This window comes from Cygnus olor, chromosome 8, assembly GCF_009769625.2.
Source record: "Cygnus olor isolate bCygOlo1 chromosome 8, bCygOlo1.pri.v2, whole genome shotgun sequence".
Taxonomy (NCBI): Eukaryota; Metazoa; Chordata; class Aves; order Anseriformes; family Anatidae; genus Cygnus; species Cygnus olor.
In genome coordinates this window covers 7,120,155-7,147,479 of record NC_049176.1, presented here as the reverse complement: position 1 = coordinate 7,147,479, position 27,325 = coordinate 7,120,155, and the positions used below count along the sequence as shown (strand labels likewise).

Genomic DNA, 27,325 nt, shown 5'->3' with positions numbered 1-27,325 from the left:
TGTAAAAAGGTTGATCTTGGTAAACAAACCTCTTGAAAATTAAAACAATATATATAGTTCTTAAAAGAAAAATAATATAAAACAGTAAAAAGTGACAAATCAGTTTTGAAGAGATCCTAGAAATATGCCTTTTTGTCAAACATCGCCAGAGTTCAGTGTGACCACACTGGGACTGAACATTCTGAAAAAGCATGTAAGTAGAATACATATCTATTACGTAAGCAGTTTAATGAGTCTTACTTTAAGCCTTGTTGATCTGGCTTGGACAAAATACACCCTCAGACTACATCAGCAGGTACAGAAGTGGAGCAAGCTAATACTGGAAAAGAAGCCTTTATACCAAGAACTGTTTTGAATTTTGCAGAAATTTACTTTGTGGACTGCGTAAATGCTATACAATCTTTTTACTTCAGAAAAAGATGGTTGCAACTAGGATACAGGTTTACATCATTTTAATGACAATGTTTACAGGTAAATATTTTATTTTTGTGAAATGTTATGTGCACTTAGGTAGCATTGAGTCTGTCACGTCTATCCAGACTGCTTGCTTGTACTTGCATGATGATTTATAAAGTGTCAAGGAACAGGAAAGGCTGTAGAGAGATTTCTAACCAAAGGTGTGCATAATAAGTGTAATTTGGGTAATGCATATATTTGTTTAATCAAAATGAAAATTAGTGGCATTTAGCAGAAGTATGCTTGAATAAATGCTTTTGTCATTCTGCTTCTGTAAGAAAAGCTTTTCTGCTAAATATGAAACATAGTTCAATTAAGAGGTTAATGGGCAGAAAACAGCTACGCTATAATGGTAGTAAGTGAAAAAAAGGAGACAAAGGTATGAGTGGTGTTGTCAAACAGAGTCAAAGGAGCTGTTTCATCTCTGTTTTGAATAAAAATTCACAGGAGGAAAAATTAACTATTATCTATCAAAATATAATAAACAATACAATACCTTTATCTGAAATTTTAGGTAGGCATATAATATATTTAGAAGAGAAAATGTTTTCAATTCCAAAACAGAAACATGTTTAGCTGAGCTAATGCATGTAACCACTGAAGAAAAATAGTCCCCCTTGCACTTGCTTTTGGTATATCTTTTCAGAATCCTTTTTTTTTTTTTAATGCTAACTTCTCTTCCAACCTGAGCTATTTGAACTGCTTATACAGTTCTATAAATATTGACTAATCCTTTTATCTAGAGTGCTTTTATCTTGAGTGACAGTGGTCTTTGCTTGCATAGCAGTTGGCAGATAACAAGCAATATCAACCACCACTTGTAAGAACAGCTGATTTATTTATTCCTTCTATGAAGAAAAATGGTTTATTACTTGTCTTTTGGTGTGACCTATATTTATGTTTGTGCTAATCTTATTATGAAATAGCAGACATTTGAATCTATATTTATATGTATACATAAACAAATATTTATAGAGGTACCCCCCAAAACCATTATTTTTCGACATATTAATACCATTACTTAGAAAATAAGCATTTATATTCATTCACTGAAATGCTTATGAAATTATATATATTGAGGTCTCTCTGTGATAGTCACTTTGCATTTAGTAACTGGTATTATTCACCATGGGCAAAGAATGCACTACCAATATGTCTCTTCTCATAAAACAAATTTAATTTCTTTGTTAGACACAGATGCTTGTGTTATTAGTGTGTGATCTAAATTTACAGGCAGAAACATATATGATTTTCAAACACGTTTAGGATGTTCATGAAACCATTTCATTAATTTTCCTTCCAATTTTATGAGGTAGAAAACAACACAGACACTGAACGTTACTGTGAAGTTGGGTTCAGTTCACGCATCTATTTCACCCTTTCAGAGGACAAGTCAGTATTGCAACGTGCCACTGACCACAAGCTGCAAGGCAAAGATGATGCCTTGCAGGTGCTGTGGGATAATAAACAAATATACTCAGAGCTGAACATGCAGCAGCTAAGCATCTAGACAGACTCCATAGCATGCCATTCACTTGTCTGATGTTTTCTATGAAAGGTTTAATAGGAGCTCCTGGTCTGTAAATCCTTATGTTCACCCTGACCACTCTGAGGCTTTATGGCAAGGCATACATACCCAATCCTACTGCTTTTAGGCTGTACTAATTTTTCTCTCTGACACAAAAACCCAATGAGACCGATATTTCTACAGCTGTCATAGTAAAACTGAGTAGTACACAAGACCTGTGGTCACATCGCTCTGTATGTCAAAGCAGGAGATGTACTAAAACATTGACTGAAACAGGAAACAGCTCACGGTAACTTCACTTTTCATATACTAGAACAGTAAAAGCAGGACAAGTCGCTAACACAGAAATTGCCACAAACTGGGTAAAGCAGGCATTGTTCTGGCCCCCAGTCAGTAAAGGTTTGGGAAGTGCATGTCACTTTGAGAAAGTCAGGCCTAATGATTCATATTTCTGCCAGATGCCACTACACATTAAGGTATACACAGACATCTCACATCAGAATAAATACAAGCCTGGCTGGAAAACAGAGGCTGCTGCAGTAAAACCCCACTGTCAGACCAAAAAGAGCACTACAGTGCTGGATAGTTTCTGCTTGAAGCTTCAGATCATGTGCTGTAATTGAAGGAGGGGACTGTAGTGAGGAAGATCACTGCTAAGAGGGCCTTTTGCATACATGCTATGACCACTTCACTCTGTCCAATCTTTAAAACAAATCTCGGCCAACTCCCAGGTCCCTTCTGGCTCTCAGAACTTACCGCTCCCTGAGATAGGTCTAGTTACAATTGTGATTGAATAAAGTGGGCAGGCGGGGAATTAGCCTGAGTAAATACGTTTATCTGCTGCTATTTGAAGCTATTCGTTGTGGCTGAATGCTGCTCTGTGATTTTCCATGAAAAACGACTGCATTTTGCTGTAAAAATAAAGCTCTATGTGAATTTGCATGTAAAACTAGGTGTGGTGCCTTGTACCTCGCTGCAACTCTGAGAGTCCCAGCATACCTCAGGATCTAATTTACAGGCACCTAACACGATAAGCCAGTGACGAGCTGCTTGAGGCAATTCTGCTGCAGGGACAGGCATAATTATGTCTATTAATTACTCTGTGCAGATACTTTGCAGTTAGTTCCAAACTAGCATTTCAAATTTTTCTCCAGAACAGGGGAAATACTAAGAGCTGTATTTTGCATGAGTCTTCAAAAACCATTTGGATATTTTGAATGCTTCCAAGGGAGATAAGAAACAGATTTTCCCTGATCCATTTCATACTTATCAGTCACTTGAATGTTCAAGGAAGAATTACTATAATTACAATTTTATAGATAAACAACAGTGCAGAGGGATAAGCAGATTAGTTTTACAAGGCAAACAGATTTGTCTTTGTGCAGCCTGACCCACTATGCATACTTGGTTTACATCTATCAAATTCCAGTCAAGTTGAGATGAGGAGCTCTCCTTTTACACAATACACAGGAAGCCATGCACTACGTGGAAGAAAAGCAACTATGACTATCACCCATGCTTTAATCATCAGGCTCTGGGATGTTTGGGAAGATACTCTGTTCCTCTTTTCTTACTTTATAGTTTGCAAATAGGACAAGTAAAGGATGTTTCCCTGTAGATACACAGTACCAGGAATATTTTTCTGGGCCACATGGGTTCAAACGCTTCCAACAGCTTTTCTCACATCCTCATGTCCCAAGTGAATTCTCCTCTCAGTATGAGATCATAGCTGATGGACCAGACATCACCTCTGCTTCCATCCGTGAAGAACTGCAGTATGCAACTGCTCCTGAAATGTGCAACTGCACATTTATTGTGGACAAGGTGCATCTCACTGCATCTCACCCCAATTTTGATAGGATTCAGGGATGCTCTTTGGATTTCTCACTGTTACACTGCACAGCTCCCTGTTCACTCTGAGAATTTCGTTCTTAAATTAAAGGTAATTGAAGAAAGCACAAGTTCTTAAAAACACAATTCTGGGCTCTAGTTGTTCACTCCAAAATGTCTAATTCTTTGTTTATTCTTCAGGTATTCACTGTGATGAAGACATTAATGAATGTTACATGAACCCTTGCCAAAATGGTGGAATTTGTGAGAATTTTCCTGGGAATTACACTTGCCATTGTCCACCTGCAGACAAAGAAGGGATTTATTATGGTGGCTGGAACTGCACAGAAATTCTCCATGGCTGTACTGATCAGCAATGCCAAAATAATGGAATTTGTATCCCACATTTAAAAAATGGCCAACACGGATTCAGCTGCATATGCTCACCTGGATATACTGGAATACACTGTGAAACCGTAACTACATTTTCTTTTCAAGGAAACAGTTTCCTTTGGTTGAAGAATCCCACGACCCCTAAAAAGCAATCTTTCTATAATGTAAACCTGAGGTTTCAGACTGTGCAACCCACAACCTTTCTGTTTCATCGAGGGGAGAAAGACACATTCGTGAAGCTGGAGTTACTGAATGGCTACTTACACTTGTCTGTGCAAGTCAAAAACCAGCCACGGGCTCTTTTGCATATTTCACATAATGTCAGTGATGGAGAATGGCATTCAGTGGAGGTAACCTTGGCAAGAGCTGTTACTCTTAATTTACTTGACAGCTCTTGTGCAGAATCATGTGTCAATAAAACTTCTTCTATGATAGATAATGATCACGTGAGGCTTGCATTTCAGAGCACATTTTTGGGCAGCTTACCAGTGGGGAACGTTAGCAGCAGCTCTCTACTTAACATCAATAATATACATTCCACACCTTCATTTGTAGGCTGTCTTCAGGATATTGAAATAGACTTGAATGTTATTACTGCAGAGAATGCATCACCTGAATCATCTTTAAATGTCAAGACAGGATGTACTAAAAAGGACTGGTGTGAAAACCACCCCTGTCAGAATAGGGGACGCTGCACCAACCTGTGGCTGAGTTACCACTGCGATTGCTACCGGCCTTACAGAGGGCCCCGCTGCTCAGCAGGTAAGATCACGCTGTTGGCATTAGTGTTTTCAGTGGTTGTTCAAAACATACCGGCCTGCTTACCTCAGTGATGAACCAGCACGTGCCTTAGGATCTCTGGAACTTATTGCCCACTGGTAAGAAAGCACAGAGGTTAGTAGTAGCACATGTTCATTATTTTCTAGTTACTTTCCCAGGAAGGCTGCTTTTCAGCCTGACAAAAAAGTCAGGCTAAACTGGTAGATTCTGCTCATCCAGTTTTAAAATCTTCTTAGCACTCTTAGCACTCCATAAACTCTGGAAAACTGTAGTTCACTGGAGTAAAATTTAGAAAGCAACCAAGTCACTTGGAGTTGAAGTCTTATTTTCAAAGCATTCTTTCAAAATTTTATCCTCAAGCTCTCTAGGCTTTTATAAAGAAACTCATTTAAGGCAATAAAAAGCCAGCAAAAGTACTGCAAGTAAAAAAAAAAAAAAAAAAAAAAAAAAAGAGAGAGAGAGAGAGAGATTCCAATTTTACAAAATGAATGGGATTATGGTATTAACTTAATCTGATTAGCCTGAGGAGAAGCCAGGGCTTCAGAGACCGGGACCGAGGCCCATTCATCTCAGCTGAGTCCAACATAGCTCTGGGCAGCGGCTGGCAGAGGCTGCTGCTGCCAGATAACTGTTTGGTGACCAGAGGAAGATGTGTCCCTGTCTCAGTGAACACAAGAGCACATCTCAGAAAACAGCCTCTTTGGCAGTGACGACCAGGGATTCAAAAGCTGGCAATGCCTGTAGCACGTTCCCTGCTACGAGTGATCTTTCCAAGTGCAGTCCGAGGCCAAGGGGGAGGACACGAGCAGGTCCCTGCACAGCTCCCTGCTGTACCACATCTGGTGCGGGAATGGCAGCAAGTAACTCTGGAGCTGTAAATAAGCACCCCTCAGGAATGTCTTGGGGTGGCCTCTGCAGTCCTTCCTTGGCAAACATTTTAGGGATTTTGAAAAATGCACAGGGCTGTGTCCTCCCTGCAGTGCCTTGCCCCTGCTTCCCCTTCTGCCCCCTTACTAACCATGCACACGTGTTCAACCACAGCAAATGTTTTGGAAAGAAGAATACATACAATAATACGTAGATACACAGATATATATATATATATATATATGTATATACATTTACCAAGAAATCAAAAAAATGAAGTGCCACAGCAGTGCTGTGGTCAGATGAGAATGGACAGACTAACCTGGTGTAGGCTGGCAGGGCCGCACCGCGGCCAGGGAAGCCACACTGATTTGCACCAGCTGAATGACTGGCCCCAGGGGCCTATTGAATGTATTGCTGCAGAAAGCTGCAGCTTGAAATGCACTTCAAAATGTTCAAATACAAGTTCATTTTGTATGCTATACTTAATAGTTATCAATACTTTTCAATATTGTTTTTTTCCCTTATTGCAAAATGACAAAGTCTGAGAGGTAATTGTAACAGACTTCTTTGAAGTCTAGCTGTAATTTATCCAAATGTTTGGAAAGCAACTTTGGAGTATAGGACAACATCTGGTAAATACGTTTGCCTCCTTATATGAAGCGAAATTAAAACCAGTCAGGGCCAGGAGAGGCTTATACTGGCATTAGAACTGTTGAGAATGATTAGAAAGTGCGCTTTTTTTTTTTTTCTTCTGCTGACCACAATATTCCTTGCAAATCATGGCACCATGCCATTTTGATACATAGGTTCTAGATATATGCCATATTTAAAAGGCTGTGACAGGTTTCTTAAAAGGCAGAGTGGGGGAGACTTGCGGTAAAGGATAACATAAGAAATGCTAGTGTCTTTTTGAAGAAAAGTTCCTGCCAAGTATTTAATTGACAAGAAGCAATATTTTCTCTACATACACAAAATAACAAACAGATGTTGACTCATTTTGATCAACATCCACATGTTGTGACCCAAGAGGTTAATATTGACCAAGGTGATGCTAGCCATCTCATCAAACAGATCAGACTGATGATATATATATGTATGTATTTATAAATAGAGGGAAATACAACAAAGTAATTGTAAACATGAAATACCTCTTTGAAGACTAATGATTCATAATTCTAGCAGAAATTTTCTTTTTACCAACATGAAAAAATATTTCAGTCTCTAGTACCAATATTACAGAAGAGGTATCGGCTAAAGAGGTATCATGCCTCAAAACACCCATTCCAACAAGTGCATATTTCTACATACCAGATTTTTAACAGTCATCTAAAAATAAAGGTAATCTTATGCATAGAACTATTTTTTTTAATTTAATTTATGAAATCATTTAGGAACAAACAAGGGATTTTTTTCTGTCGCTAAATACTACTACTTTGCCACATAGTAGTGCAGTGTGATTATTAAGGGTCTGTTAGGGGCTTCACAGTCGGTACCCTATTTTCATTACTTATTTTAATGTAGTCATAAAAAAGAGTAGTGCTGCAGGCAGGAACTTAGCCTATGAGGTCTCACTCTAGGAGTTTTGCTGCGCAAAAGGGGACTGACTGTTCAGCTATGTGAGCACTTAAAAAAAGGCTTGGTTTGTTCTTTCTATGAATTTGATATATTAAAAAATAGCTCTTGAATGTGTTTAGGCAGGAAGTCTATAATGCTGAGGACAAGATCATGAAACTTGAAGTGTAAAAATAGAAACACTTTGTTGTGCTTTAACGAGATGATTCATCAGAATAAAATACGGTTTGGACTACATATTTTGTATCCTTACAAGTCTGAAAATCATTACTGAAAATAGAGAGTAAGGCAGAGAGACAGATGGTTTTGGTTTAATCATTTTAATTGATAAGCAGAAAAAAATAAAAAGGCTTACTCAATCCTGGATCGTTTTTCCCCATGACACAGTAGTGTTATGAGCACTCAGGAATGAGCAGGACTCAAATGAGCACGTACTGAGCTCCAGCAACTGAAAGTCTGTTGAAAAACTGGGGAGCCTATACAGGACTAAACGGGTGTGCTATTTGGAAGTTGTACACAAGAGGTTTTTGCTGAGCAGCTTTTGACTATTTCTATGATTGAAATCAATGCAAAATAGAAAATCACATAGATCCAGAATTATATTAACTTCCATGGTCATCAAAGGATCAAAGCACTTAGTTTCTTTCAAAATTATCTTTCTGATGACCAATCCAGAAAAACGTAGAAATTTGTCCTTATTTAACTGTTTGAAAACACAGCATTACACAGAGCATGACAAAGGGGAAAAATATGCACAATAATATAACATCTGGTCCTGTACTGTGGCCTAATGTTACAGCCATGGAAGCCAACAGGAGTTTTGGAATAGAAGCCCTTTATGGCTGGATCAAGTCCTTATACATCCATTAATACCAGCACATCTTACTACCATAAGTAAATATTACCAGAAGTAGCTATTTAATCATTGTATTGGCGTCTTTGTCATTTAGCCCTAACTATTTTATTTTTCTCCCTTCTCTCTCTCTCTCTTTTTTCCCCTATCGTTAATCCCAAGAGTATATTCCAGGCCGGTTTGGATCTGAGGACTCCTCAGGCTATGCTGCTTTTTCTGATGCCATTCAGAATGAAAATCTGAATATATCAATGTTTGTCCGAACACGCAAATCTTCTGGCTTGTTACTGGCTTTGAGAAACAGTACCTCCGTCTACATAAGAGTCTACTTAGAAGGTGGGAAACTCACAGTGTTAGCTCTCAATTCCATAAAATTATTAGGGAAACACTCTATGAATGATGGAAACTTCTACTTAATAATGTTAAAAATAGAACCAAATAAGATTGAACTGTTCCAGTCCTCTCAATACCTAGGCTTTATTTCTACTCCAGTACTATCCACCCAGCGTAAGAAAATTCTTTACATCGGAGGCCTACCAGATAACAGAGAAACTAATAGAAATGGCAGGTATTTCAAAGGCTGCATCCAAGATGTAAGAGTGAATAACCAGCCACTGGAATTCTTCCCTGTCATCAATTCTCAGAATTCTTTTATCAACCGAACCCTGATCAATGTCACCCAAGGCTGCATGGGTGACAACCTCTGCAAGGTAAGAAGGACATTTTTTGTAACATTTTCACAAGTTCATCATGGGTAATTAAAAAATAATATTTCTTACCTTTCCATACAATATTTGATAATAATGATATCTTAGGAAAATGTGTAGAAATGCTAGAAAAAGCAGATTCTGTTACATTACATATGATGGATATCAGCAACAAGATGTATTGGCATAGTAGAGAATGAAAATATTTTAAGGTTACAATACTGTTGTTCACCAATTAATTACTCTATGCAGTCTTAGCACTGGTCTTTATTTGCTTTCCATCTGAAATAAACAGAATTATCCTTCTTGCCAAACAGTCCCATATCCTTCGAGTTGTGAGTCCACCAAGATTTATTCATACTTAGGTTGTCTCTTCTCTTTCCCCACAGTCCAACCCTTGCCATAACGGTGGCGTATGCTATTCACTCTGGGATGACTTCACTTGCACATGTCCCCCTAATACAGCAGGGAAAGCATGTGAGGAAGTTAAGTGGTGTGAGCTTGGGCCCTGTCCTCCTGAAGCACAATGCCAGCTGGTGCACCAAGGATTTGAATGTAGGTACATTTCAGTTATTCCTGTCATCACTGGAGGTTAGAAACGATTGAAATTTTCATCAGCATTTTCGTAAAACTCAATATTCACTTTTTTCAAGGTTCATTCAAACGCTATTTCTATATTATAATAATAATACTGTTAATTATAAGTAGAGTCAAGTTAATTGGAAAATTCTGCCCTACCAAACACAGGCATTTTCAGCCAGACCCCATGACACAGACACTGATGTTTGTATGACCTTCACATTTGACTTTTTCAACACAACGTGTCAAGGTTGCAGAATACATCACTACACCACCAGAGTGCAAGTGTACCCTACATCACTCTACTGCAAAGAGATAAGAGGATATCTAGTATTGGATTAACCTTAGGATGTTCTCTACCCTCTTGAAAACACAAGCTACGTGGCATACATTGCATTACTTGATTTTCTTTAATGTTAAAGAAAGATGTTAAGGAAATGTTTGAAGAAAGTCACCTTAATGTCACCAGTACAGCTATTAAACCAGTATCTTTGTAAGAAGCACTTGCATTACAGGCAGTCTATTAGTTTGAAAAGTGATGGCCATTGGCTGTCTTAAGAACATTAGCCATCCTGAATGTCTTTATTCGCAGAATTTAAAAGGCAAGGAAGGATTATGAAGAAATATTTTGTCTTTTTTTTTTTTCTATTAAAGAAAGTCTTAATGACACTGTGAAGGAAGATAAATACACAAAATCTGATGGAAGCTGTTAGAATGTCTGACATTCTTCATGTCATGACTCTTAGGAATGAGAAAGTTGGTCTTCAAAAGATTTATACCATAGCCAATTAAGAAGCAGATCAGTATCATGCTATTTTCATTGAGATTGTTAGAATCAGCACTGCATCACTTGTTAAAATTTACAACTGAAATTAAAATAATTACTGAAATTAAAATAATTGCACCTTCTATAACAGACATATTTAATGACAACATCAAATATGTTCTCTCATAAAATTCACTACTGCATTTTAATAAAACATGAACTCCAACTATGAAAAAAAAAGAAAGAGAGAGAGAGAGAGAGAGAGAGAGAGAAGAAAAGAGAGAGAGAGAAGCTAGGTAGAAGAAGCTGAAGTGGGGAGCATCAAGTAACCACAAAACCTTATGCCCAGCGGCACAACTAAGACTAAAAGCACATCCAGATGCCTAGCTGTGGTCAGGATTTAATAAGATTTCAGCAGAAGTATTTTGGCTTTTAAGCTTAAAAACAGCTAAAACAGCTTTGTGAAATGTTTAAAAAATAATTTAGAATTAATTTAAGAAATAATTTTTGAAAAGTTCTGAGTTTCATTTTTGGTATGGTTTCCTTGGAGGAAACCTCTCCTGTGAGAAAGACTGCATTAGTATTGGGATAGACAGTCACTGAGCAATACAATAATTCATGGTGCTTATTGCCTGCGTCGTTGGGAGGTTTCAGGTAAATTGCTTTAGTATTTACTCTGCAGTGAACGGCAAGTTCTCATCTGCTGCTGCTCCCCAGCCATAAGCTTGCACTGGGGTTCCCCGGGGTTCTTTTTCCTGAGATTTACTGAGCCCAGAGAAAGCTCAGAATTCCCCCTTACCTCAGTGCTGGGATCTTGCAGAGCTAAATTTGTCTGAAGTACAAGCAGAAGACATTCCTCCTGTCTTTCCTCCCTGTCTATAATTCTCATAAATCTCAGAATGTGCAAATTTACAGTCCACTGAGTTAGTGCATTTTAGTAGAAACCATGCTAATGAAAGATGTCAAATACCTTTGTGAAGACGTCCATAAAACTGCCATAATGCTGCCCATCAATTTCCACTCACAGCAGTATAAACTGAGTCCTCTGCTGCCCTCCCAGTCCCGCCAGCGCAGGCTCAGTGCCGGCAGCGAGGCTGCAGCAGCCTGCACGCAGCGGGAGAAGCTGGCTTTAAGCACAACAGGCACGACTTCCTACATCGATTTTGAAGTGGCTTTTTGCCAGCTGACTTCAATGAGCGTCATCCTTTTTGCATCAGTGAGAGTAAATTGGGATCCAACCAAATACTTTCTAAAACCTCTTAGTGTCTTATCTAAGAAAAGAGGAATTGAGAACAAAGGTTCACCCAGTGGTGGACTGGTCTATCATGGGGAAAAACTAGTTGCTGATGCATAGGGAACAAACACAGACAAATACGTCTCCTTTGGAAAAACTCTCAGCCTCAGGTCTAAGCTGTATACGGTCATGGTCAACTCCTCTGCCTAAGGAAGAACAAGAGATAACACCAATGAAGCAGAGAAGTGCAAGGAAATAGTACCTATCATTTCCTACCTATTGATTACAAATGTGAATACAGGAACTGATATTGTAGACAAGTACTACAATGAGAAGAAATACCTAATAGCTAAATACTTTTTCAATCTTAATATACTCATGCAACTAACGTAATCATTTAACCTCTTCCCAAATGTCCTGGTTTCAGTTAGGACAGAGTTAATTTTCCTCCTAGTAGCTGGCAGGGTGCTATGTTTTGGATTAGAATGAGAAGAGCGCTGATAACATGCTGATGTTTTAATTGTTGTAGAGCAGTGCTTACACCAAGCCAAGGACTTTTCAGCCTCTCTCTGTCCTGCTAGCGAGCAGGCTAGGGGTGCAGCAGGAGCTGGGAGGGGACAGACCCAGGACAGCTGACCCAAACTGGCCAAAGGGGTATTCCATACCATCTGACATCATGCTGAACAATATATAGGGGTGGCTAGCCGGGGTGGGGGGCCGGCTGCTCGGGGATAGGCTGGGCATCAGTCAGCGGGTGGTGAGCAATTGCATTGTGCATCACTTATTTCGTACACATTATTACTATTAATACTATTATTATTATTATTGTTGTTGTTATTCTTTTCCCTGTCTTAATAAACTGTCTTTATCTCAACTCACAGGCTTCACTTTCCCGTTTCTCTCCCCCATCCCGGAGAGGGAGGGGGGAGGGTGAGCGAACGGCTGTGTGGTGTTTGACTGCCAGCCGGGCTAAACCACAACACCAAAATACCATTTAAAATAATATCAGTATGGTTACATCAGTCAGATTTGGCTATGTCCATAAAAGCCTATAAAAAGCTATTGAGCCCCATCAGCCTTGCTGACCTGGTCTTTTGCTATTATTTCTTTGCTAAGTGCCTGAGATGGACTCCCCTCGTAAGAAGAAGCAGGGCCAACTATTACCTATGGTTATGTACTTACATAGGTTCTTTTACTACAGATACTTCTGATTTACATTACAGTAAATAAGACCAGACTTTGGTCACTGTCCCCCTACTCAAGTCACAGAGAAATGCACTCAAAGCTCCAGAAATAGAGCTTCAGGTGACACAAAGCCACACAACTCCCGTGGCAGCAGGGACGCTGGTGCTGGCACTGCCCTGTAACCTCTGTAGCTGTAAGAGGCAAGCAAGGATCACTGAAACACTGCTGGAATTTGGTTGTTTTTCAGCAGATACAAAAGGAATTAAATGACAGGGAGCATGGGGGCACTGAAGAGATACTGTCCGCACATACTGTTTTAAAGCTGGCCTGGTTTTTCAATTATTATCTTTGCACAGGTCTTGCTAACGCAGTGTTTAGCGGCCGAAGCAGTGCGATATTTTACAGAAGCAATGGAAAAATCAGCAGAGACCTCACCAATATCGTATTTGGCTTTCGAACTAGGGACACAGATGTGATACTGCTGTATGCAGAGAAGGAGCCAGAGTTTGTTACCATCAGTATTCACAACTCCAAACTACTCTTCCAGCTGCAAAGCGGCAACAGCTTTTATAAGCTGACCCTCGCTAGTTCACTGCCTGTGAGCGATGGGAAGTGGCATCAGGTGATGGTCTCTATGGTGGAGCCCCTGTCCCAGTTCTCGAGGTGGCACATTGATATAGATAACAAGAAAGACACTGCAACTAGCACAACTGCCACAGGAAGCCTCAACTTTTTAAGAGAAGAGACAGACATCTATGTGGCTGACAAGGCTTTTGACAGTCTGGATGGCCTGCGAGGATGTATGAGCACCATAGAAATCAGTGGCATTTATCTCTCATACTTTGAAAATGCTGCTGTCCACACTAAAAAACCTCAGGAGGAACAATTTCTCAAAATATCTGCAAACCCTGCTCTTACTGGCTGTTTGCAGGTGGATGCCTGCAGCTCAGATCCCTGTATGCATGAGGGGACATGTGAAGACTTCTACACCTCCTACCGCTGTGTGTGTGCCCAGGGATGGACCGGCACCCACTGCGAGACCAACATCGATGAATGCTTTTCCAACCCCTGCGTTCATGGAAACTGCACGGACAGGATTGCCTCATACGAGTGCATTTGTGAACCCGGCTACACAGGGTTAAACTGTGAAGAGGACATCGACAACTGCCGTGGCCACCAGTGTGCTAATGGGGCCACTTGCATAGACGGGATTAATGGATATTCGTGCCTGTGTGCTAGCAACTTCACCGGAAAACTTTGCAGGTAATATAAACAAGGCAGGTCACAGAATCACAGAATCATCTAGGCTGGGAGAGACCTCCGAGATCATCTAGTCCAACCTCTGACCCATATGATTTTTTCAGGTGTCATCTGAGGGATTACTACACCACTGGTGCTGCCATTTAAATGCACATCTAATAATCTTTCTGTACGTTACAGACCTGTATTTTATATGCTATGCATCTATTTACACGTTAATTGTGGCTGCAGAATTGACATCTAAAGAATCTGCAGTACAGGAAGCTTTAGAGATCAGTTAGATGTGGATCAGTTGGAAGATGCCTTATATTGGCCCAATATGCTCTATCTTGTATGTTAGGTCCCTCTTTTTAGATCGTCTAAGATATCTGGCTATCACACAGATCCAAGCCACTAACCTAGGCAGAGCACTGCCCCTTTTTTTGTTTTTCCTAAAAAAACAATGAATCATTAACTTTCCAGAAAATCCTTGAAAAGGCAAACCCCAATTCAGGCGGTTAAGTATGAGTAACACGGCACACTATGTGAGCCTCAGGCTCCAGCTCCTGCTGTCCATCCACGGACAGTGCAGCACTACGCCCACCCCAGCCCTCCCCTCGCAGCACAGTCAGCAGCCAACCCCCAGCACCAGCCTGCAAACACACAGCCATGGGGTTTCCTTGCCAGGGGGAGAACCAAGGAGGCACCAGGTGTGTGCAGCTCCAGGGCTGGATGGTCACCTGCAGGTAGAATGTGACGCCTACCCCGTTCGCATTGGGCAGTATTTGTCAGTAGGAGTACTGTGCCTTCTGTTCGGAGACTCGCAGTGCTAGGTTCTGCATTCAGACAAATCTGCAAGGTAGATCTCAATATTTTTCACTAAAGCAATGGACTAGACTCAAAGAAGAAGGTGAGAAAGCACAAGACATCCAGAAGTGGACAAGGAAAGAGCAAATAACAACTGCCATTGCCTTCTTATTTATCTAGGTACAGAAAATTACCGCATACAGTTTGTGGGAATGAAGACAGAAATCTTACCTGTTTCAATTATGGCAACTGTACTGATCTCAGCGGTGAGCTGGCGTGTGTGTGCCTGCCGGGATTTGCTGGAGAACGGTGAGACGCTTCACTGTGTGGAGCAAATCATCCAAAAACTGTTCCAGAAGGGTCTAGAGCGTACCATCTACAGGGGAATCACCCTCCTGCAGAAATACAGACAAAGTTGGTTTTCAAATGCAGCAGTTCCTTGCTTCAGTGCCTTTGAGGTCCCCAAAGTATAGCACTTTTACTCAGACAAGAATCACAAATTAATGCAGTGAGGGTCATTCCAATACAGCACCACCAATTCCAGGACAATCCATTATTCCTTAGCCGGCATCTTACATCTTATTTCTTCTACATCTTATTTCTTCTACATGCCTGTTCTTCAGATTCCATGCCAATTTTGTATATGGCAAAGAAGAATATTATCTTTTCATGTATGGACACACATAAATGCACATATCCTACTCATACATAAAAATCAGCTACAGTATACTGACACAAGAATATGCAAAGCTGTTTGTTTTTCACACATATCTGCTGTGAATATACAATCTATTCTACAGGGATGGCATGACGAAATACTTGCTGGTATTGCAGCTTTTTTTTTTTTTTGGTTTGGTTTTTTACTGAACGTCAAAATAGGAAAACAGAATTATTATTTAAAAGTCAATCTGAGAAGTACTTTTTACACCTTACAGAATAGTCTGAAACAGAAGAGGCCATCATCCTTTCCCATAGAAAAATTTGTGTCATGTAGCAGATTGCCACAATTCACTCTTAAACCTTTGTTTGTCGTCTACAAAAGGCTTGGGAATAGGGAAGCTTGAGGGCCTCAATGCATCAGGTGCTGTAAAAACATATGAGGACATTGTTCCAGTCATAATATAACCTGAGGTAACGGCACCTTTCTGGATAGAAAGGGAATGCGGAACAGAAAATGAATGACTTTTGCTCTTAGACATTAGCATTACATTTTAGGACGATATCCAAAAGTTCAATAGCACCAAGCTATGCTGGCTCTGAAAGCACAAAGCAATTTTCAACAAAAGGTTTTAATTCTCTCAAAACTTATTAATCCATGGACTTTGTGGAAACAGTACAGTAAGCCATAAAGGATGGATGAAATTAAAGTTTCCACCCACTCAGTGCTCTGTGTGGTTGGCAGACACGTCTGTGCTGTATTGTTTAACTCAGCCAGAAGGTCTGTGTGCTATGCCACAACAGTTAAAAAAAGGTTAAAAAATAAAACAATAGTAATAAAAAAATAAGAGCATATTCTCAGGCAATTCTTTGGTGTGTATTTTTCTCAGGACTTCGAGGTAGAGGGAAAGCGTTTTTTCCTTCTTCCTTTCCCTGCCAGACAACGTGCTAACTACAGCTTTGGGAATGAGCCTTGCTTACATCCATCCCACTGGCTGGCAGTAATCTCTATTTTATGGTTCCCATGATCCTCATATTGAGCAGCAGCCTTGTACCAAGCACACTGCACTATAACTGACTATCACAGCAAGGCATTCTTCTCCAATGTCTAAAATCGACTATTTGTCCTCTTTTCCTCCAGGCTGCTGCACCTTAAACCAGAAGTATTTCTGCGTTTGCAGAAGTTAGTACACCAAATGAGAAAATTTCACCTCAAACACAAGACTTCTTTTTTTTCAGAACAACTTCAAATATATCAGTTGATAAGAAAATTCAAAGCAAAACCCTTTGGTATATTTATTGATTAGACTGATAAAGCAGACATAGTCCTTTAAGACAATATTTCATCCCTAAGAAAGCCACAGTGCCTTTCTATGTCAATCAATTGATTGGGGATCACAAGTTAACCAAAAAAAAAAAAAAGAATAAACTTGATAATATGTGGAAAGGGAAACGTGAAAAAGATGACTCTTTATTAAAGGAGATATCGCTGTCTCTTGAAAACAGTTTATTCCTTGAATCCAGGCTGGGATTATCAAAATTACCTAATTACCTACTTCAAATCTTCCAGAAGTTCAGCTGAATTCAGGCATCTCATGCCATGGACTATTTTGTTTTCTAGCTGTTTTCCAGTTTTGCATAGGTTAAGTTCATAGCCATACAGTTTTTACATGTTGAATTAATACTTTAATTTCAGCTTTTTGAAGAATGTGAATGTAATTTGTCACTGGAAGAAGTGGTGGAAACTTTTTCATGTATTAAGAAAACCAGCTAAGAGCATTTAATATAAAGAACAGCTCTTCTCTACTGTAACAATTTATTGGGTGGTTATAGATACGATTGAACAAAGCAATTCCGTATAATTTCACACATTCAACTTCAAGGCTAAACATAATTCTTTATCTGGAAAAAATAGGAGTGACCAGTAGCATTATTTTAAGAAAAGGAGGTAGGGAATTAAGGGGGAAGCTTTGCCAGAGCAGAAAGGCACCAACTCATTACTTGTTTCCAAAAAATCTCACACACTTTTCATTAATGTTCAATTGGTTGCTTTAAGAAATTGAGAGCTCGGGTTTCCTTTCTCATCAGAATTAACTCAAAAGCATGCAATGATACATATTTAAACTTCTAAAACATTGCTCTGCATCTCCTTTTCTTACCATTTTCGGTGCCCATGTCCTCGGAGAGACTGGGTAGGAGATTGCGCAGGGCATCTAATGGCATTTCTAATTGAGAAAAAAAAAGCAAGTGAGTATTCCCAGAGGCACTCTGTTGTGAAAAAAAAAATATGCATGTGTTTGACTTAGGTCCAAATTACTGATAAGGAAAATGTGCCCTCATCTTGCAGTAACAATGAAAATGGACGAGCAAGCTTTCAGCAGAGCTGTGCTGGATCCAGCTCTAAAATCATACAGCAATGTACATTTCATGTTGCTAAGCACCATTAACCAGGAAATACTCCGCAGAAAAGACATTTCCAGCTTATCTATCTGTATTTGAAAATAACCCAGGAAGTTCAAGATTTAAGCATGGCTAATAATAAGAGCATAAACACATGTGGAAGTATACTACGTATTTCAAAAAGAGCACCCTCCCACCAAAAAGCTTCTGAATTAAAAATGTGCCAGTTTTATGCATTTTGTACATGATTTCAGAGGCTCACTGTTTTCTCTCTTACCTCTAGGTGTGAAAAGGACATTGATGAGTGCAGCTCTGACCCGTGCCTAAACGGGGGCCTCTGCCAGAATTTGCTCAACAAATTCCACTGCCTCTGCGACGTGAACTACGCTGGGGACCGCTGTGAGATCGATGTAAGCGACCTCTCCTTTTTTGTCTCTTTACTCTTGTGGCAGAATCTCTTTCAGCTTCTCTCCTATCTCATTCTGCGAATGGATGATGATCCAGCAGTCGAGTGGGGTGACCAGGAAGACTATTAGCAGCCTTTTAACTCTTGGTTTAGTGCAACAGAAGATGCCTTGACCAAACAGCTTAGCAAAGCAATGCAAGCATCTGAATTTTAAAAATCATTTTATATTTTTTGAACTTATGTGAAAGATTCAGTTTTATATAATCATTCTTCAACTCTGGTTGCAACGTGGAAACAAACCTCTTAGGTAACATCATGTTCCTTTTAATATAATATAACAAAGTGAATGATGAGAACTTTGTGGTGCAAATGCTCAGGACCAAGTTCTTGCCTATTTCATGAACCACTTTGGATCTGTGTTAGTGCTTTCACTTCATTTTAGATCAAATGCTAGCAGATCTTAAAAAGTGTCTCATCCCACCTCCACCCAAGCATTTCACCATGTGCACACTGCCAACATGAGCAGTGGGGCACATGAAGAAGCAATGCACACTAAAGGGAACTATAAAATACACTGATGGTGGCAGTCAAGCCCTGCTGCAATGGGTGGCAAAGATCCACTGCCTTCAGCGTGGCTAATTTTACCATAAAATCTTACTGATGCCACTATCTCTGCATCACATACTATGTTCACTGCTGTTTCTTTGACAGTTTAGTCTCCTACCTGTGAAATCATGTATAGTATTTTTGGATAATTAGATACTGGTTTGGATTAGCAGTTGGCAACACACTGAGCCCACTTGTACATCCATTTGGATTAGTGCAATCCTACACTGATAACTCCAGTCCTGCACCTCTGCTCCAGTAGCCTCTACACCTCCAATGCATTATAATGAGATAAGCTGCAGCTGTCTCCATCTTCATTTTGATTCCTCTTTCAAGAAAAAGTCACTAAGTACATTAGGTTTTAAAATCATTTGCCTTTTTTTTTTTCCAAAGACTACTACAACTTCAGCTAAGTCTATGTAATCCATCAATAGATATGAGTGTCATCAGACAAAAAATCATTCTTTTATTCCTTCTGAGGAAGAAATCAAGGTAGTACAGTTGATTGGTTGTACATGGAGTCTTTAAATAATGAAAATTAGGGACATGAAAATTATGAATACTGAGAGGTTTAGCAAAAATGTAAAAACTGTAAAAAATGTAAAATATCTGAATCTGTAGATGCCTTTGGGAGAGTAGACACACTGGCATATATTGTTACATACAAAAACAGCAGTAAAAAGTGAGTTTTTCTTTTTCTAAACAATGCTTTAATGCAAAAGCCATTCATGAACTGTGCAAACATTTCTTCAGGCATTCATGATCACATTATATTTGTATAGGTTCTGTACTCCTTTTAGTCATTTAAAATAGTGTCCTTGAGTGATGGTGGCAGGTAGCAGAGTTACAGGAAGAACTAACTAATGTTATACAATGAGGTTTTATGACTCCAGTGTGTCCTAAATGAGATACTGAGGTTCCTGTTTTGCCACAGCGGGATACAGCAGAAGATACTGCCTGAGAATCAAGCCTCTGCTTTTTATTTCCAACCTTTCCAAAGTGTCCCCAAATTTGTTATTTTTTTTCTGAACGCCATTCAGAGCATAATTTCAGCAACACTAGTATTATTAAAAAGATGACTCACATTTTCAGAAAAAAAAAAAACACATTCTTTTACACATTGGTGCAAAATACCATGATTCATCCCTGTGATGTCACGTACCCCTGTATCAAGGACCTGCCTTAGCATGAAAACTTAAGCACAATACATTTACTTGTAACAATTGTATTACACAAGGATAACTTCTTTGTTATCTTTATCTTAACAGAAAAGTGGTTTGGGTAATTTTATTTTTGATCTCTTATAAAAAAAAAAAAAAAGTATTATTCAGCTAAAAGTTCCTTTCCTCTTTGGAAGCAAGCAATAAATATGAGATGGGAATGTATTTTCCATCACTGGGGATGAAATTAATGTGTCAGAGTCAAAAACAAAACTGTTTTCTATCAGTTGTAGGGTTTAGTTACCTTTCTTAGTGGGAATGATTTATAACATTTTGAAAAATGTAACACAGGCAAAGACAACAAACCAAAACCAAACGGTATTTTGGATTTTTTTTTTCTTCAATGAAAATACAATTTTGGATAACTGTTTTTTTTTTTTTTGGTTGGTTGTTTTTTTTTTTCTCTCCAGAAAACAGTAGTATGATCAATCTTACAATTTCAGAGGAAAATATACACATTTTTTTAAATGAAATCAATACTTCAGTGTCACGTTTGCATTTTGGTTTAAAATACCAAGGTAAAACAAACCAAAATGAAAACATTCCCTTTGTTCTGAGTTAAAATAAAACAGTGTATTATGCTGGAAATTTTACTGCAGACCATAGTTATCATTTCATCCTGGCTTAAAATGTTTCTTGGTATAGTATTATTGAAACAAAAAATTTAGATGGCACCAGAAATAATTTGAAATGAAAACTATCATACCATTTTCAAATGCTAAAAAAAAGCAAGGAAATATGAATTCTGAAAATTCTTATTAAGATGCTTCTAACCAAAGGTTTCCAAACCGACCTTTTTAAAAAAAAATCAAAATAAAAAATCACGAGAATTTTTTTGGTTTTATGTCAAATACCACATAAATAAATTGAGATGTTATGTACTTTACATAGTATGGATAAACTACAGTTAGCAAAAATTTCATCCTGGTATTAACATTGAAGAAATCTAGAAACCAACGCGTGTATTAATACAGTATGTCTGACATACTGTAGCTGTAAGCGCAGTATGCAAACTAACAAATGTATCTGTATAGAAATTCCAAAACTCTCTTTAACACTAGAAATTTGATGTGAGTGTACATGCTGTATTAAATATGGGCTTTATATGGATTTAAAGGAATATGGAAGTTACTCATCTAGAATATACTACCTGCAGAGCAGCCGTTCAGTCTTTGTCTGCGTGCACACTGCAAAAATGTTCTCCGTTCCTGCACTCGAATTCTTTCCTTCCTCGCATGCCTTGTCATCACGAAGCATCTCTCCACTTCAGCTACGCTGCTCCTTTCCTCTCTGTACTTCTGTATGCTCTACTACATTGTGCACGTGTACAGGACTTTCCTACCTTTATGCACAAAATAAACGCTCTGCCTTTGTCTCTCTGTCTGCTCCTCATTTTCTGCTATCAGCTCTGTCCATTTGTATCAGGTGTGCCATGCTTTGCCCACCAGCAGTGGTTCCATCTCCCAGTTGCTCTTGGGATCGCTGGCAGCACCCAGGGCAGTCGCTCTCCTGGGCAGCCCCCAGTATCTTGTGCAGCACAGCTGAACAACTCATCAGTCCCAGACCAACAGCTCAGAGAGGAAGGGCTTATAAAGGGCCCACATGGCTCAAAGTGACTCTTACTACTTGGTTCCTCCCTACAATACTTACAAAAAAAGTCAATACTTACCAAACCATTGGGTGTTAGGAGGTCTGTGTTAGCATTCCGACAGGTCATCCCTTCCCTTTGAGTTGTCACAGCCCGTAGGCTGGGTCTCCCCCGTGCACAGATCTCCAGTGGAGAACAGACTTCACAGGTCTAGTTTAAAAGGTTAAGGGAAAAAAAAAAAAAAAAAAGAAATTCCAGATTAATTAAAATAACGTTATCAACTATATTGTTTAAAAGAAAGGTAAGTTTAGGCCATTTTAAAGAAAAGTTTTAGAAACAAACGTGAAAAAACAGTTGGAAGAATAAGGATGCTAAGCACTAGTTTTTGTGTGATTTTTGGATGATAGCTCCTACTTCTGAACCTTAAAATCCAGGTTCTGAGGGACCCTCCTCTGCAGCTGCTCTAATGCAATTCAGGCTCTGCCAGCAGCACCCTATCACAGTTTTAGCTACAAAGAGCCCTTGTGTTTGTGAATTTGAAAGTATCCTCAATGCTGAATATTATTTGAATTCCCTTAATCTCAGTTCATTTAATTTTTAAGGAACTAGATCCCAGAATCAGTTTACTAAATGCATGTGACTACAGTATGTTGGTGAAACTAAAAATAGCAAAAAAAAATCTGTTTCAGACTCACAGTGATTAAACGAGGTTTCTTTTTCTTCATTGCAAATATTTTTCCTGGCCTAACACCCAAAGGTTCAGCTGGGAGGGCACTCTATTTGTATATCAGCTTTTAGCACTTGAACTGGAATTTTTATAACTTGATTCAGTGATTTTCTCTAAAAATGACAAAACCTTTGTTTGCAATGAAAAATTCTTCACAATTTCTACCTCAAAAACTGTAAGCTATATAGTAGCCTAAAAAAATAGCCACAGAAACAAACAAACAAACAAAAAACCTCCAGCAAGCGTTCACTCTGTGATAGTTGGACAACTATTACCTGAAGTACACCTCCAGAGAATAAAAAAAGAAATTGCAGAAATTGGTTGTTCCTTTTACTTTGTGTTTCAAGAGTGCCCTGAGGCCCCATTAGGCTCCAGAGCCCACTCTGCCCGTGCTGTGCATAGCAAAAGGCAAACGTGGTCCCCGTGCTGACTGGCAAACAGCTCAGGCTGTGCTTTGAAATGGTTTCTCGAGCGTTATCATCAGCTACACCTTCGGGACAGCACTTCCTCACAAAGCATACCCTCTCCTATTGTACACGTGAATATACATGAAACTTGAAAGTGGTGGTGGATTTCACGTCCCAGAATTAAAGTTCTGCTTAAGGTAGCTAATGCTGTGCTCTCTGATGTGCACGGCTGTTGCTTTCATACCTGCTTCCAGCTGGTACCATCCGGTCCTCCTGGACGCAAGGACAAGCATCATGCAGTGGAGGTTACGATTCACATTTAGTGTCATTAAAAATACACCGATAAGCATGTAAGATTTGTTCAATATTGAATCTAAATTCAGTAAAACTCTCTCAGGCTTCCATAGCACAGGCACACGGAATTTTTATTGAATATGCGCTACAGCGATTAGCTAATGTATTCATTAACTGCAAGGGTTAGTAATATGAACGTAGCAAATGATACTTAATTACAATAATTAATGCCTGGTGATTCATGAATAATGCATTCCCTATTTACATATTCATACTTTTGAGGGTATTAATGCATAATGATCATTTAACTAAAAGATGTGGACAACAGGAATGTAATGATGACACCCAGTTCCACTACAGCTTTACTTGTTTGTCTTGCTCTTGTACACATCTGTCTTGCTAGTATACAAAAAGATGGAAAGCGTTTTCTTTTCAAGAACTATAGAGCAATGCAGTGACAAATACAGCCATGCTGGTTACTTTTCACATTGCATCAGTTCTAAGCCATTATTTTCATCAGTTTATGTCCTGAGGTTACAAAAATGTAGAAGAATTTTATATTCTTTGAAACAAAACAAACAAACAAAATATTTCACCTTCTCTTTCCAGCAGAGAACTTTTCAAATTTTAGGAGATGGAGTGCAAGAGAAGTATTTATGTTCTGCTTCTTCAAATGTGAGAAATAAAAACAAAAAATCCCAAAGGAGAAATCTACACATTTGTGTAAAAGTATTTGGTGAAAGAACTTTTTTCTCCTTGTGATCATCGTAGGTTTGATCCTGTCCTGGATTTTCTTTCCTACTGCAGATGTTTTAGGGCATTTCCATACTTCAGAGTTTGTTCATTTGTGAAACAAGGGTAGTAATACTGTCAACACCTTTAATCTGAACAAATGATTCTGCTGTAGATGGCTCTCATTTATGCTCCAACACACAGATTTCAGACTCTGGGATATGATATAAGCTGATAGGCCTTCCTAACTGGAAGGAGGTCCAAAGAGCCACAGAAAGTCAGAAACAGAACACAGATTATTATTTTTTAAAACATATTTAAATACAATTATGTTAAGGCAATGTAATCGTTTTTCTTCTTAGCCTAAGTTTAAATGCTCAATGTTGGCAACACTAAGAGAGTACTACTCAGCAGCCAGCCCCAGGAGCGTAGTAAAATGATGAAGTAAGGCTGGGTAAGTCAACCAAAACTGAGAAGTGCTACTGCCCTGATTTAAGACAAGCCACCCACCTTCTGTTCCTCCTCAGCAACTGCTGCAGAGCTGGGGGTTCTCTGGCTCACTGAAAAGCTCATCCCAGCTGTTGTACCCTGCAGGGAGCAAATAGAGGGTCTTGCCATACATGCGGCTCAGCTCCAGGCTCCCCCGGAGCGCTGTCCTGGACATCCGGTGACCCCCAGCAGCAAGGTGGAGGAAGGCCACAGAGCACTGGGCTGAGGGCTTAGCAAACGAGCACGTGTATCTGCTGTGTGCCTTTTGTCTTCTCTGGTGCTCTTGCAGCCTATTGAGAAAGGCTAATATATACAGTAAAATATTTCAAAATAAGGACTAATTTTCTGAAACTCACATTATGCGTAGCTAACTCCACCGCATTTGAGGTCCTTACCTCTCAATAAAATAACCTAATGAAATTGGAGATGCCTAAAACCACTCTTGTTTACATGTCCCAAAGTCCTACTGAAGCCAGTGATACTTGAGGACCAAAGCACAGACGACTGAACCCATGTTCAAAATGGATGCTCTCATCCTCCGGTGACCACAGCAGCACATCCAGCCCCTGGCACACTCCTGCTCTCTGTCTGTCCAAGCTGGGAGCAAACCACAGGGTAGGAGAACATCCAGGGGGCAGAATTCCCCTCTTACCTGTCAGCTTTCCTGATGCTCCTCAGCTCTAGACTGGAGCAGGCTGCTGGTTCCATCAGGTGGTGGCTGCAGGCACGAGGGGCCTTCTCCAGTACTGCGGGGTTACTCCCTGCAGTGCATCACTTACAGAAAAGCTCCGGCATGCCAGCTCTTTGGAGAAAAACACAGGCAGTACAGGTAAACTCACTGCAGTCTGATGACAGGTTATTGAAATAATATTAGTTTGTGACAGAAGTGAGCTTTTCATATTTTTATTAGCCTAGCAGGGTCAGTGCAACTGAGCGGGGAAAAAGCTGGAATTTATTTGTTTTCATGTCATTCACATGGCTGTAGATCACCCATCATGGCAGACTCTTTACCGTTGATGGTATGAGCGGAGAGAACCCAGTTTTATTCCTGTGCCAGGTCAAATGCACAGTAAGAAGAAACATCTTTAGATTTGTAAAATGAGCAGTTCTGCTCTGGAAGTCATTGCAAGTGTCACAATGCCGTTTTAAAAATTGTTTCTCAGAGCAGAACAGCCCCTTAATATCCTTTGCTATTTTTCTATTAGTCTGTATTCAGAACACAGGATTTAACTAAATTTTCTAAAAGGATATTGCAAGAAACATATTTAATATGTGTCATAACATAAGGTACAAAAACATTAGGATGCAAAGACAGTAAGGTTATCTGATGCATCTTAGCTGGAAAAGACAAGAGAGCTCCTCATAAGGCCAGCATTACTGCATGCATCAGTGAAAAGCAGTTGAATATTTAATGTGCATGGTAAATATGAGCAGAAAAGGGAGCCCAGATGACATATGACAGCATAACACTCTGCAGTATAGGAGGAATCAACTCAAGTAGGGTATTCACATAACACATTTAGTATTCAGACTAACACATTTTGTCTGTACACCATCCTTACGTTGCAATGGCATTGTTTTCCTTTTTCTCACCTTCTGATGTTTTCCCTGTAGACTCACATTCACATCACATGGGCATTTACTTCAGTCATTGCTCACTTTATAACACATTCGTGCACTCCATGCCTGCATTGTTCAGATACTAAATTTTACGTGTTTTTTCTCGTATGGTTCATGAGAATTAATGTTCTTTTTTTCTTTTATCTATTTCTTCTGGCTTCCAATAATGAAGCATGCTTAGCAACAAGGGTATACTGGAAGTGGCTTTGAAACAATTAACTCAAATATAAAAACAGATTTTTTTTTTTTTTTTTAAGCAGGAACAAATACCCCAAGAGCAGGCAGTAGTCACCTATGGGCTATTTTACACAATAAGATGCTTTATATTGCTAGGCAAATTGGCCAAACACTGACTGAAATCAGACCATAAATCTGTTTTAATTCCATGAATCCCAAAAATAGCACAGCTGACCAAAAGTTTTTAAAGAAGAGAAAAATCCATCCTCACCTTCAAGCTGAAAAATATAGCCTGACTTTTCCCTGAATGCTTATGAAATGAAAAAGAAACTGGGCAGAAGTCAAAGAGCTTATGATGGAAAAGAAAACTTACTCGTACTGAGTTCGTGATGGCAGAAACCTCTTGGGATTGGATATTCGGTCTCTTCACTAAAATTAACAGAATCAAAATGTGTGCAAGGCACTACATGAAATTTATTACCGGATTACAAGTTGACTTCAGAGGAAGTATGTTCACCACCATTACAATTAGAAAGACCAGAACATACCTGCATCTAAGGTATATTTATATATAAAGGATGCCAGCTAAAGAACAAATAGGGACATTTTTCAGGTACAACACATTAAATGCTTTAAAAAAATCTATCTCCTTTTGTTTAGGTTCCTAAATGGGAACCATGGTCCTCGGCTCCAACCACTACTTTATATAGACAGTGGTAGTCCTGTAGTCATCAATACTATCTATATGCTAGCTCAGCATAACAAATACTTTTGGTAGAATGGTTTTAATGCCTCAGAAACTAATCATATGCTTATAATTACTATCAAAAGGTCTAGAAATTATGATGCTTCCAGATGAAGCAGGGGTGGCATGTTCATCTGCCTGTGTATCTCTTGGTGCGCTGCCTGTGAAGTATGTTCTTGTGCAGAGTACTTTTCAGTTCTTGTTATGAAACTCCATTCCTAAAAGTGTCTGAAAAAATATTTGCACACTTTACTAGGCTTCTAGAATATTTGTCCACTAAAAAGCAATAAAACAAAACCTTGTTCTTGAGGACTTTAAAAATATTTGGGTTTCAAATGATCAGAAACACTTATGTGTTTTGATCCAGAGTCACTTACATAAGAGGCAGAGCTTGTTACTTAAATATCTGAGATTCTTTGTACCAAACTGTGCAGCAAAAAACAGCAGTCCTCAAATTT

At 39.2% G+C, this 27,325-nt stretch overlaps 1 protein-coding gene and 1 long non-coding RNA gene across 8 annotated transcripts in view; one reads left to right on the top strand and one right to left on the bottom strand.

The window, feature by feature from the left end:
* Window positions 1–15,189, bottom strand: part of LOC121073934 — an 87,435-nt gene extending 72,246 nt beyond the window's left edge. The window contains exons 1-2 of one of the 2 annotated variants that reach the window (XR_005822017.1): window positions 15,031–15,189; window positions 5,033–5,082 (exon numbers count right to left, since the gene is read on the bottom strand). This is a non-coding gene — a long non-coding RNA (uncharacterized LOC121073934). The remainder of the gene's footprint in view (window positions 1–5,032; window positions 5,083–15,030) is intronic. The other variant, XR_005822018.1, reaches the window with a different exon arrangement.
* The window catches only part of CRB1 (crumbs cell polarity complex component 1), a 106,473-nt gene that overhangs the window by 61,293 nt on the left and 17,855 nt on the right, over window positions 1–27,325 (top strand). For 3 of the 6 annotated variants that reach the window (XM_040565511.1, XM_040565508.1, XM_040565509.1), the window contains exons 6-11: window positions 4,016–4,969; window positions 8,445–8,992; window positions 9,379–9,544; window positions 13,110–14,016; window positions 14,980–15,108; window positions 18,140–18,266. In XM_040565511.1, coding sequence (XP_040421445.1) covers window positions 4,016–4,969; window positions 8,445–8,992; window positions 9,379–9,544; window positions 13,110–14,016; window positions 14,980–15,108; window positions 18,140–18,266 — 2,831 coding nt within the window. Of the gene's footprint in view, window positions 1–4,015; window positions 4,970–8,444; window positions 8,993–9,378; window positions 9,545–13,109; window positions 14,017–14,979; window positions 15,109–18,139; window positions 18,630–27,325 lie in introns of those variants that run through there. The other 3 variants (XM_040565512.1, XM_040565513.1, XM_040565510.1) reach the window with 3 other exon arrangements.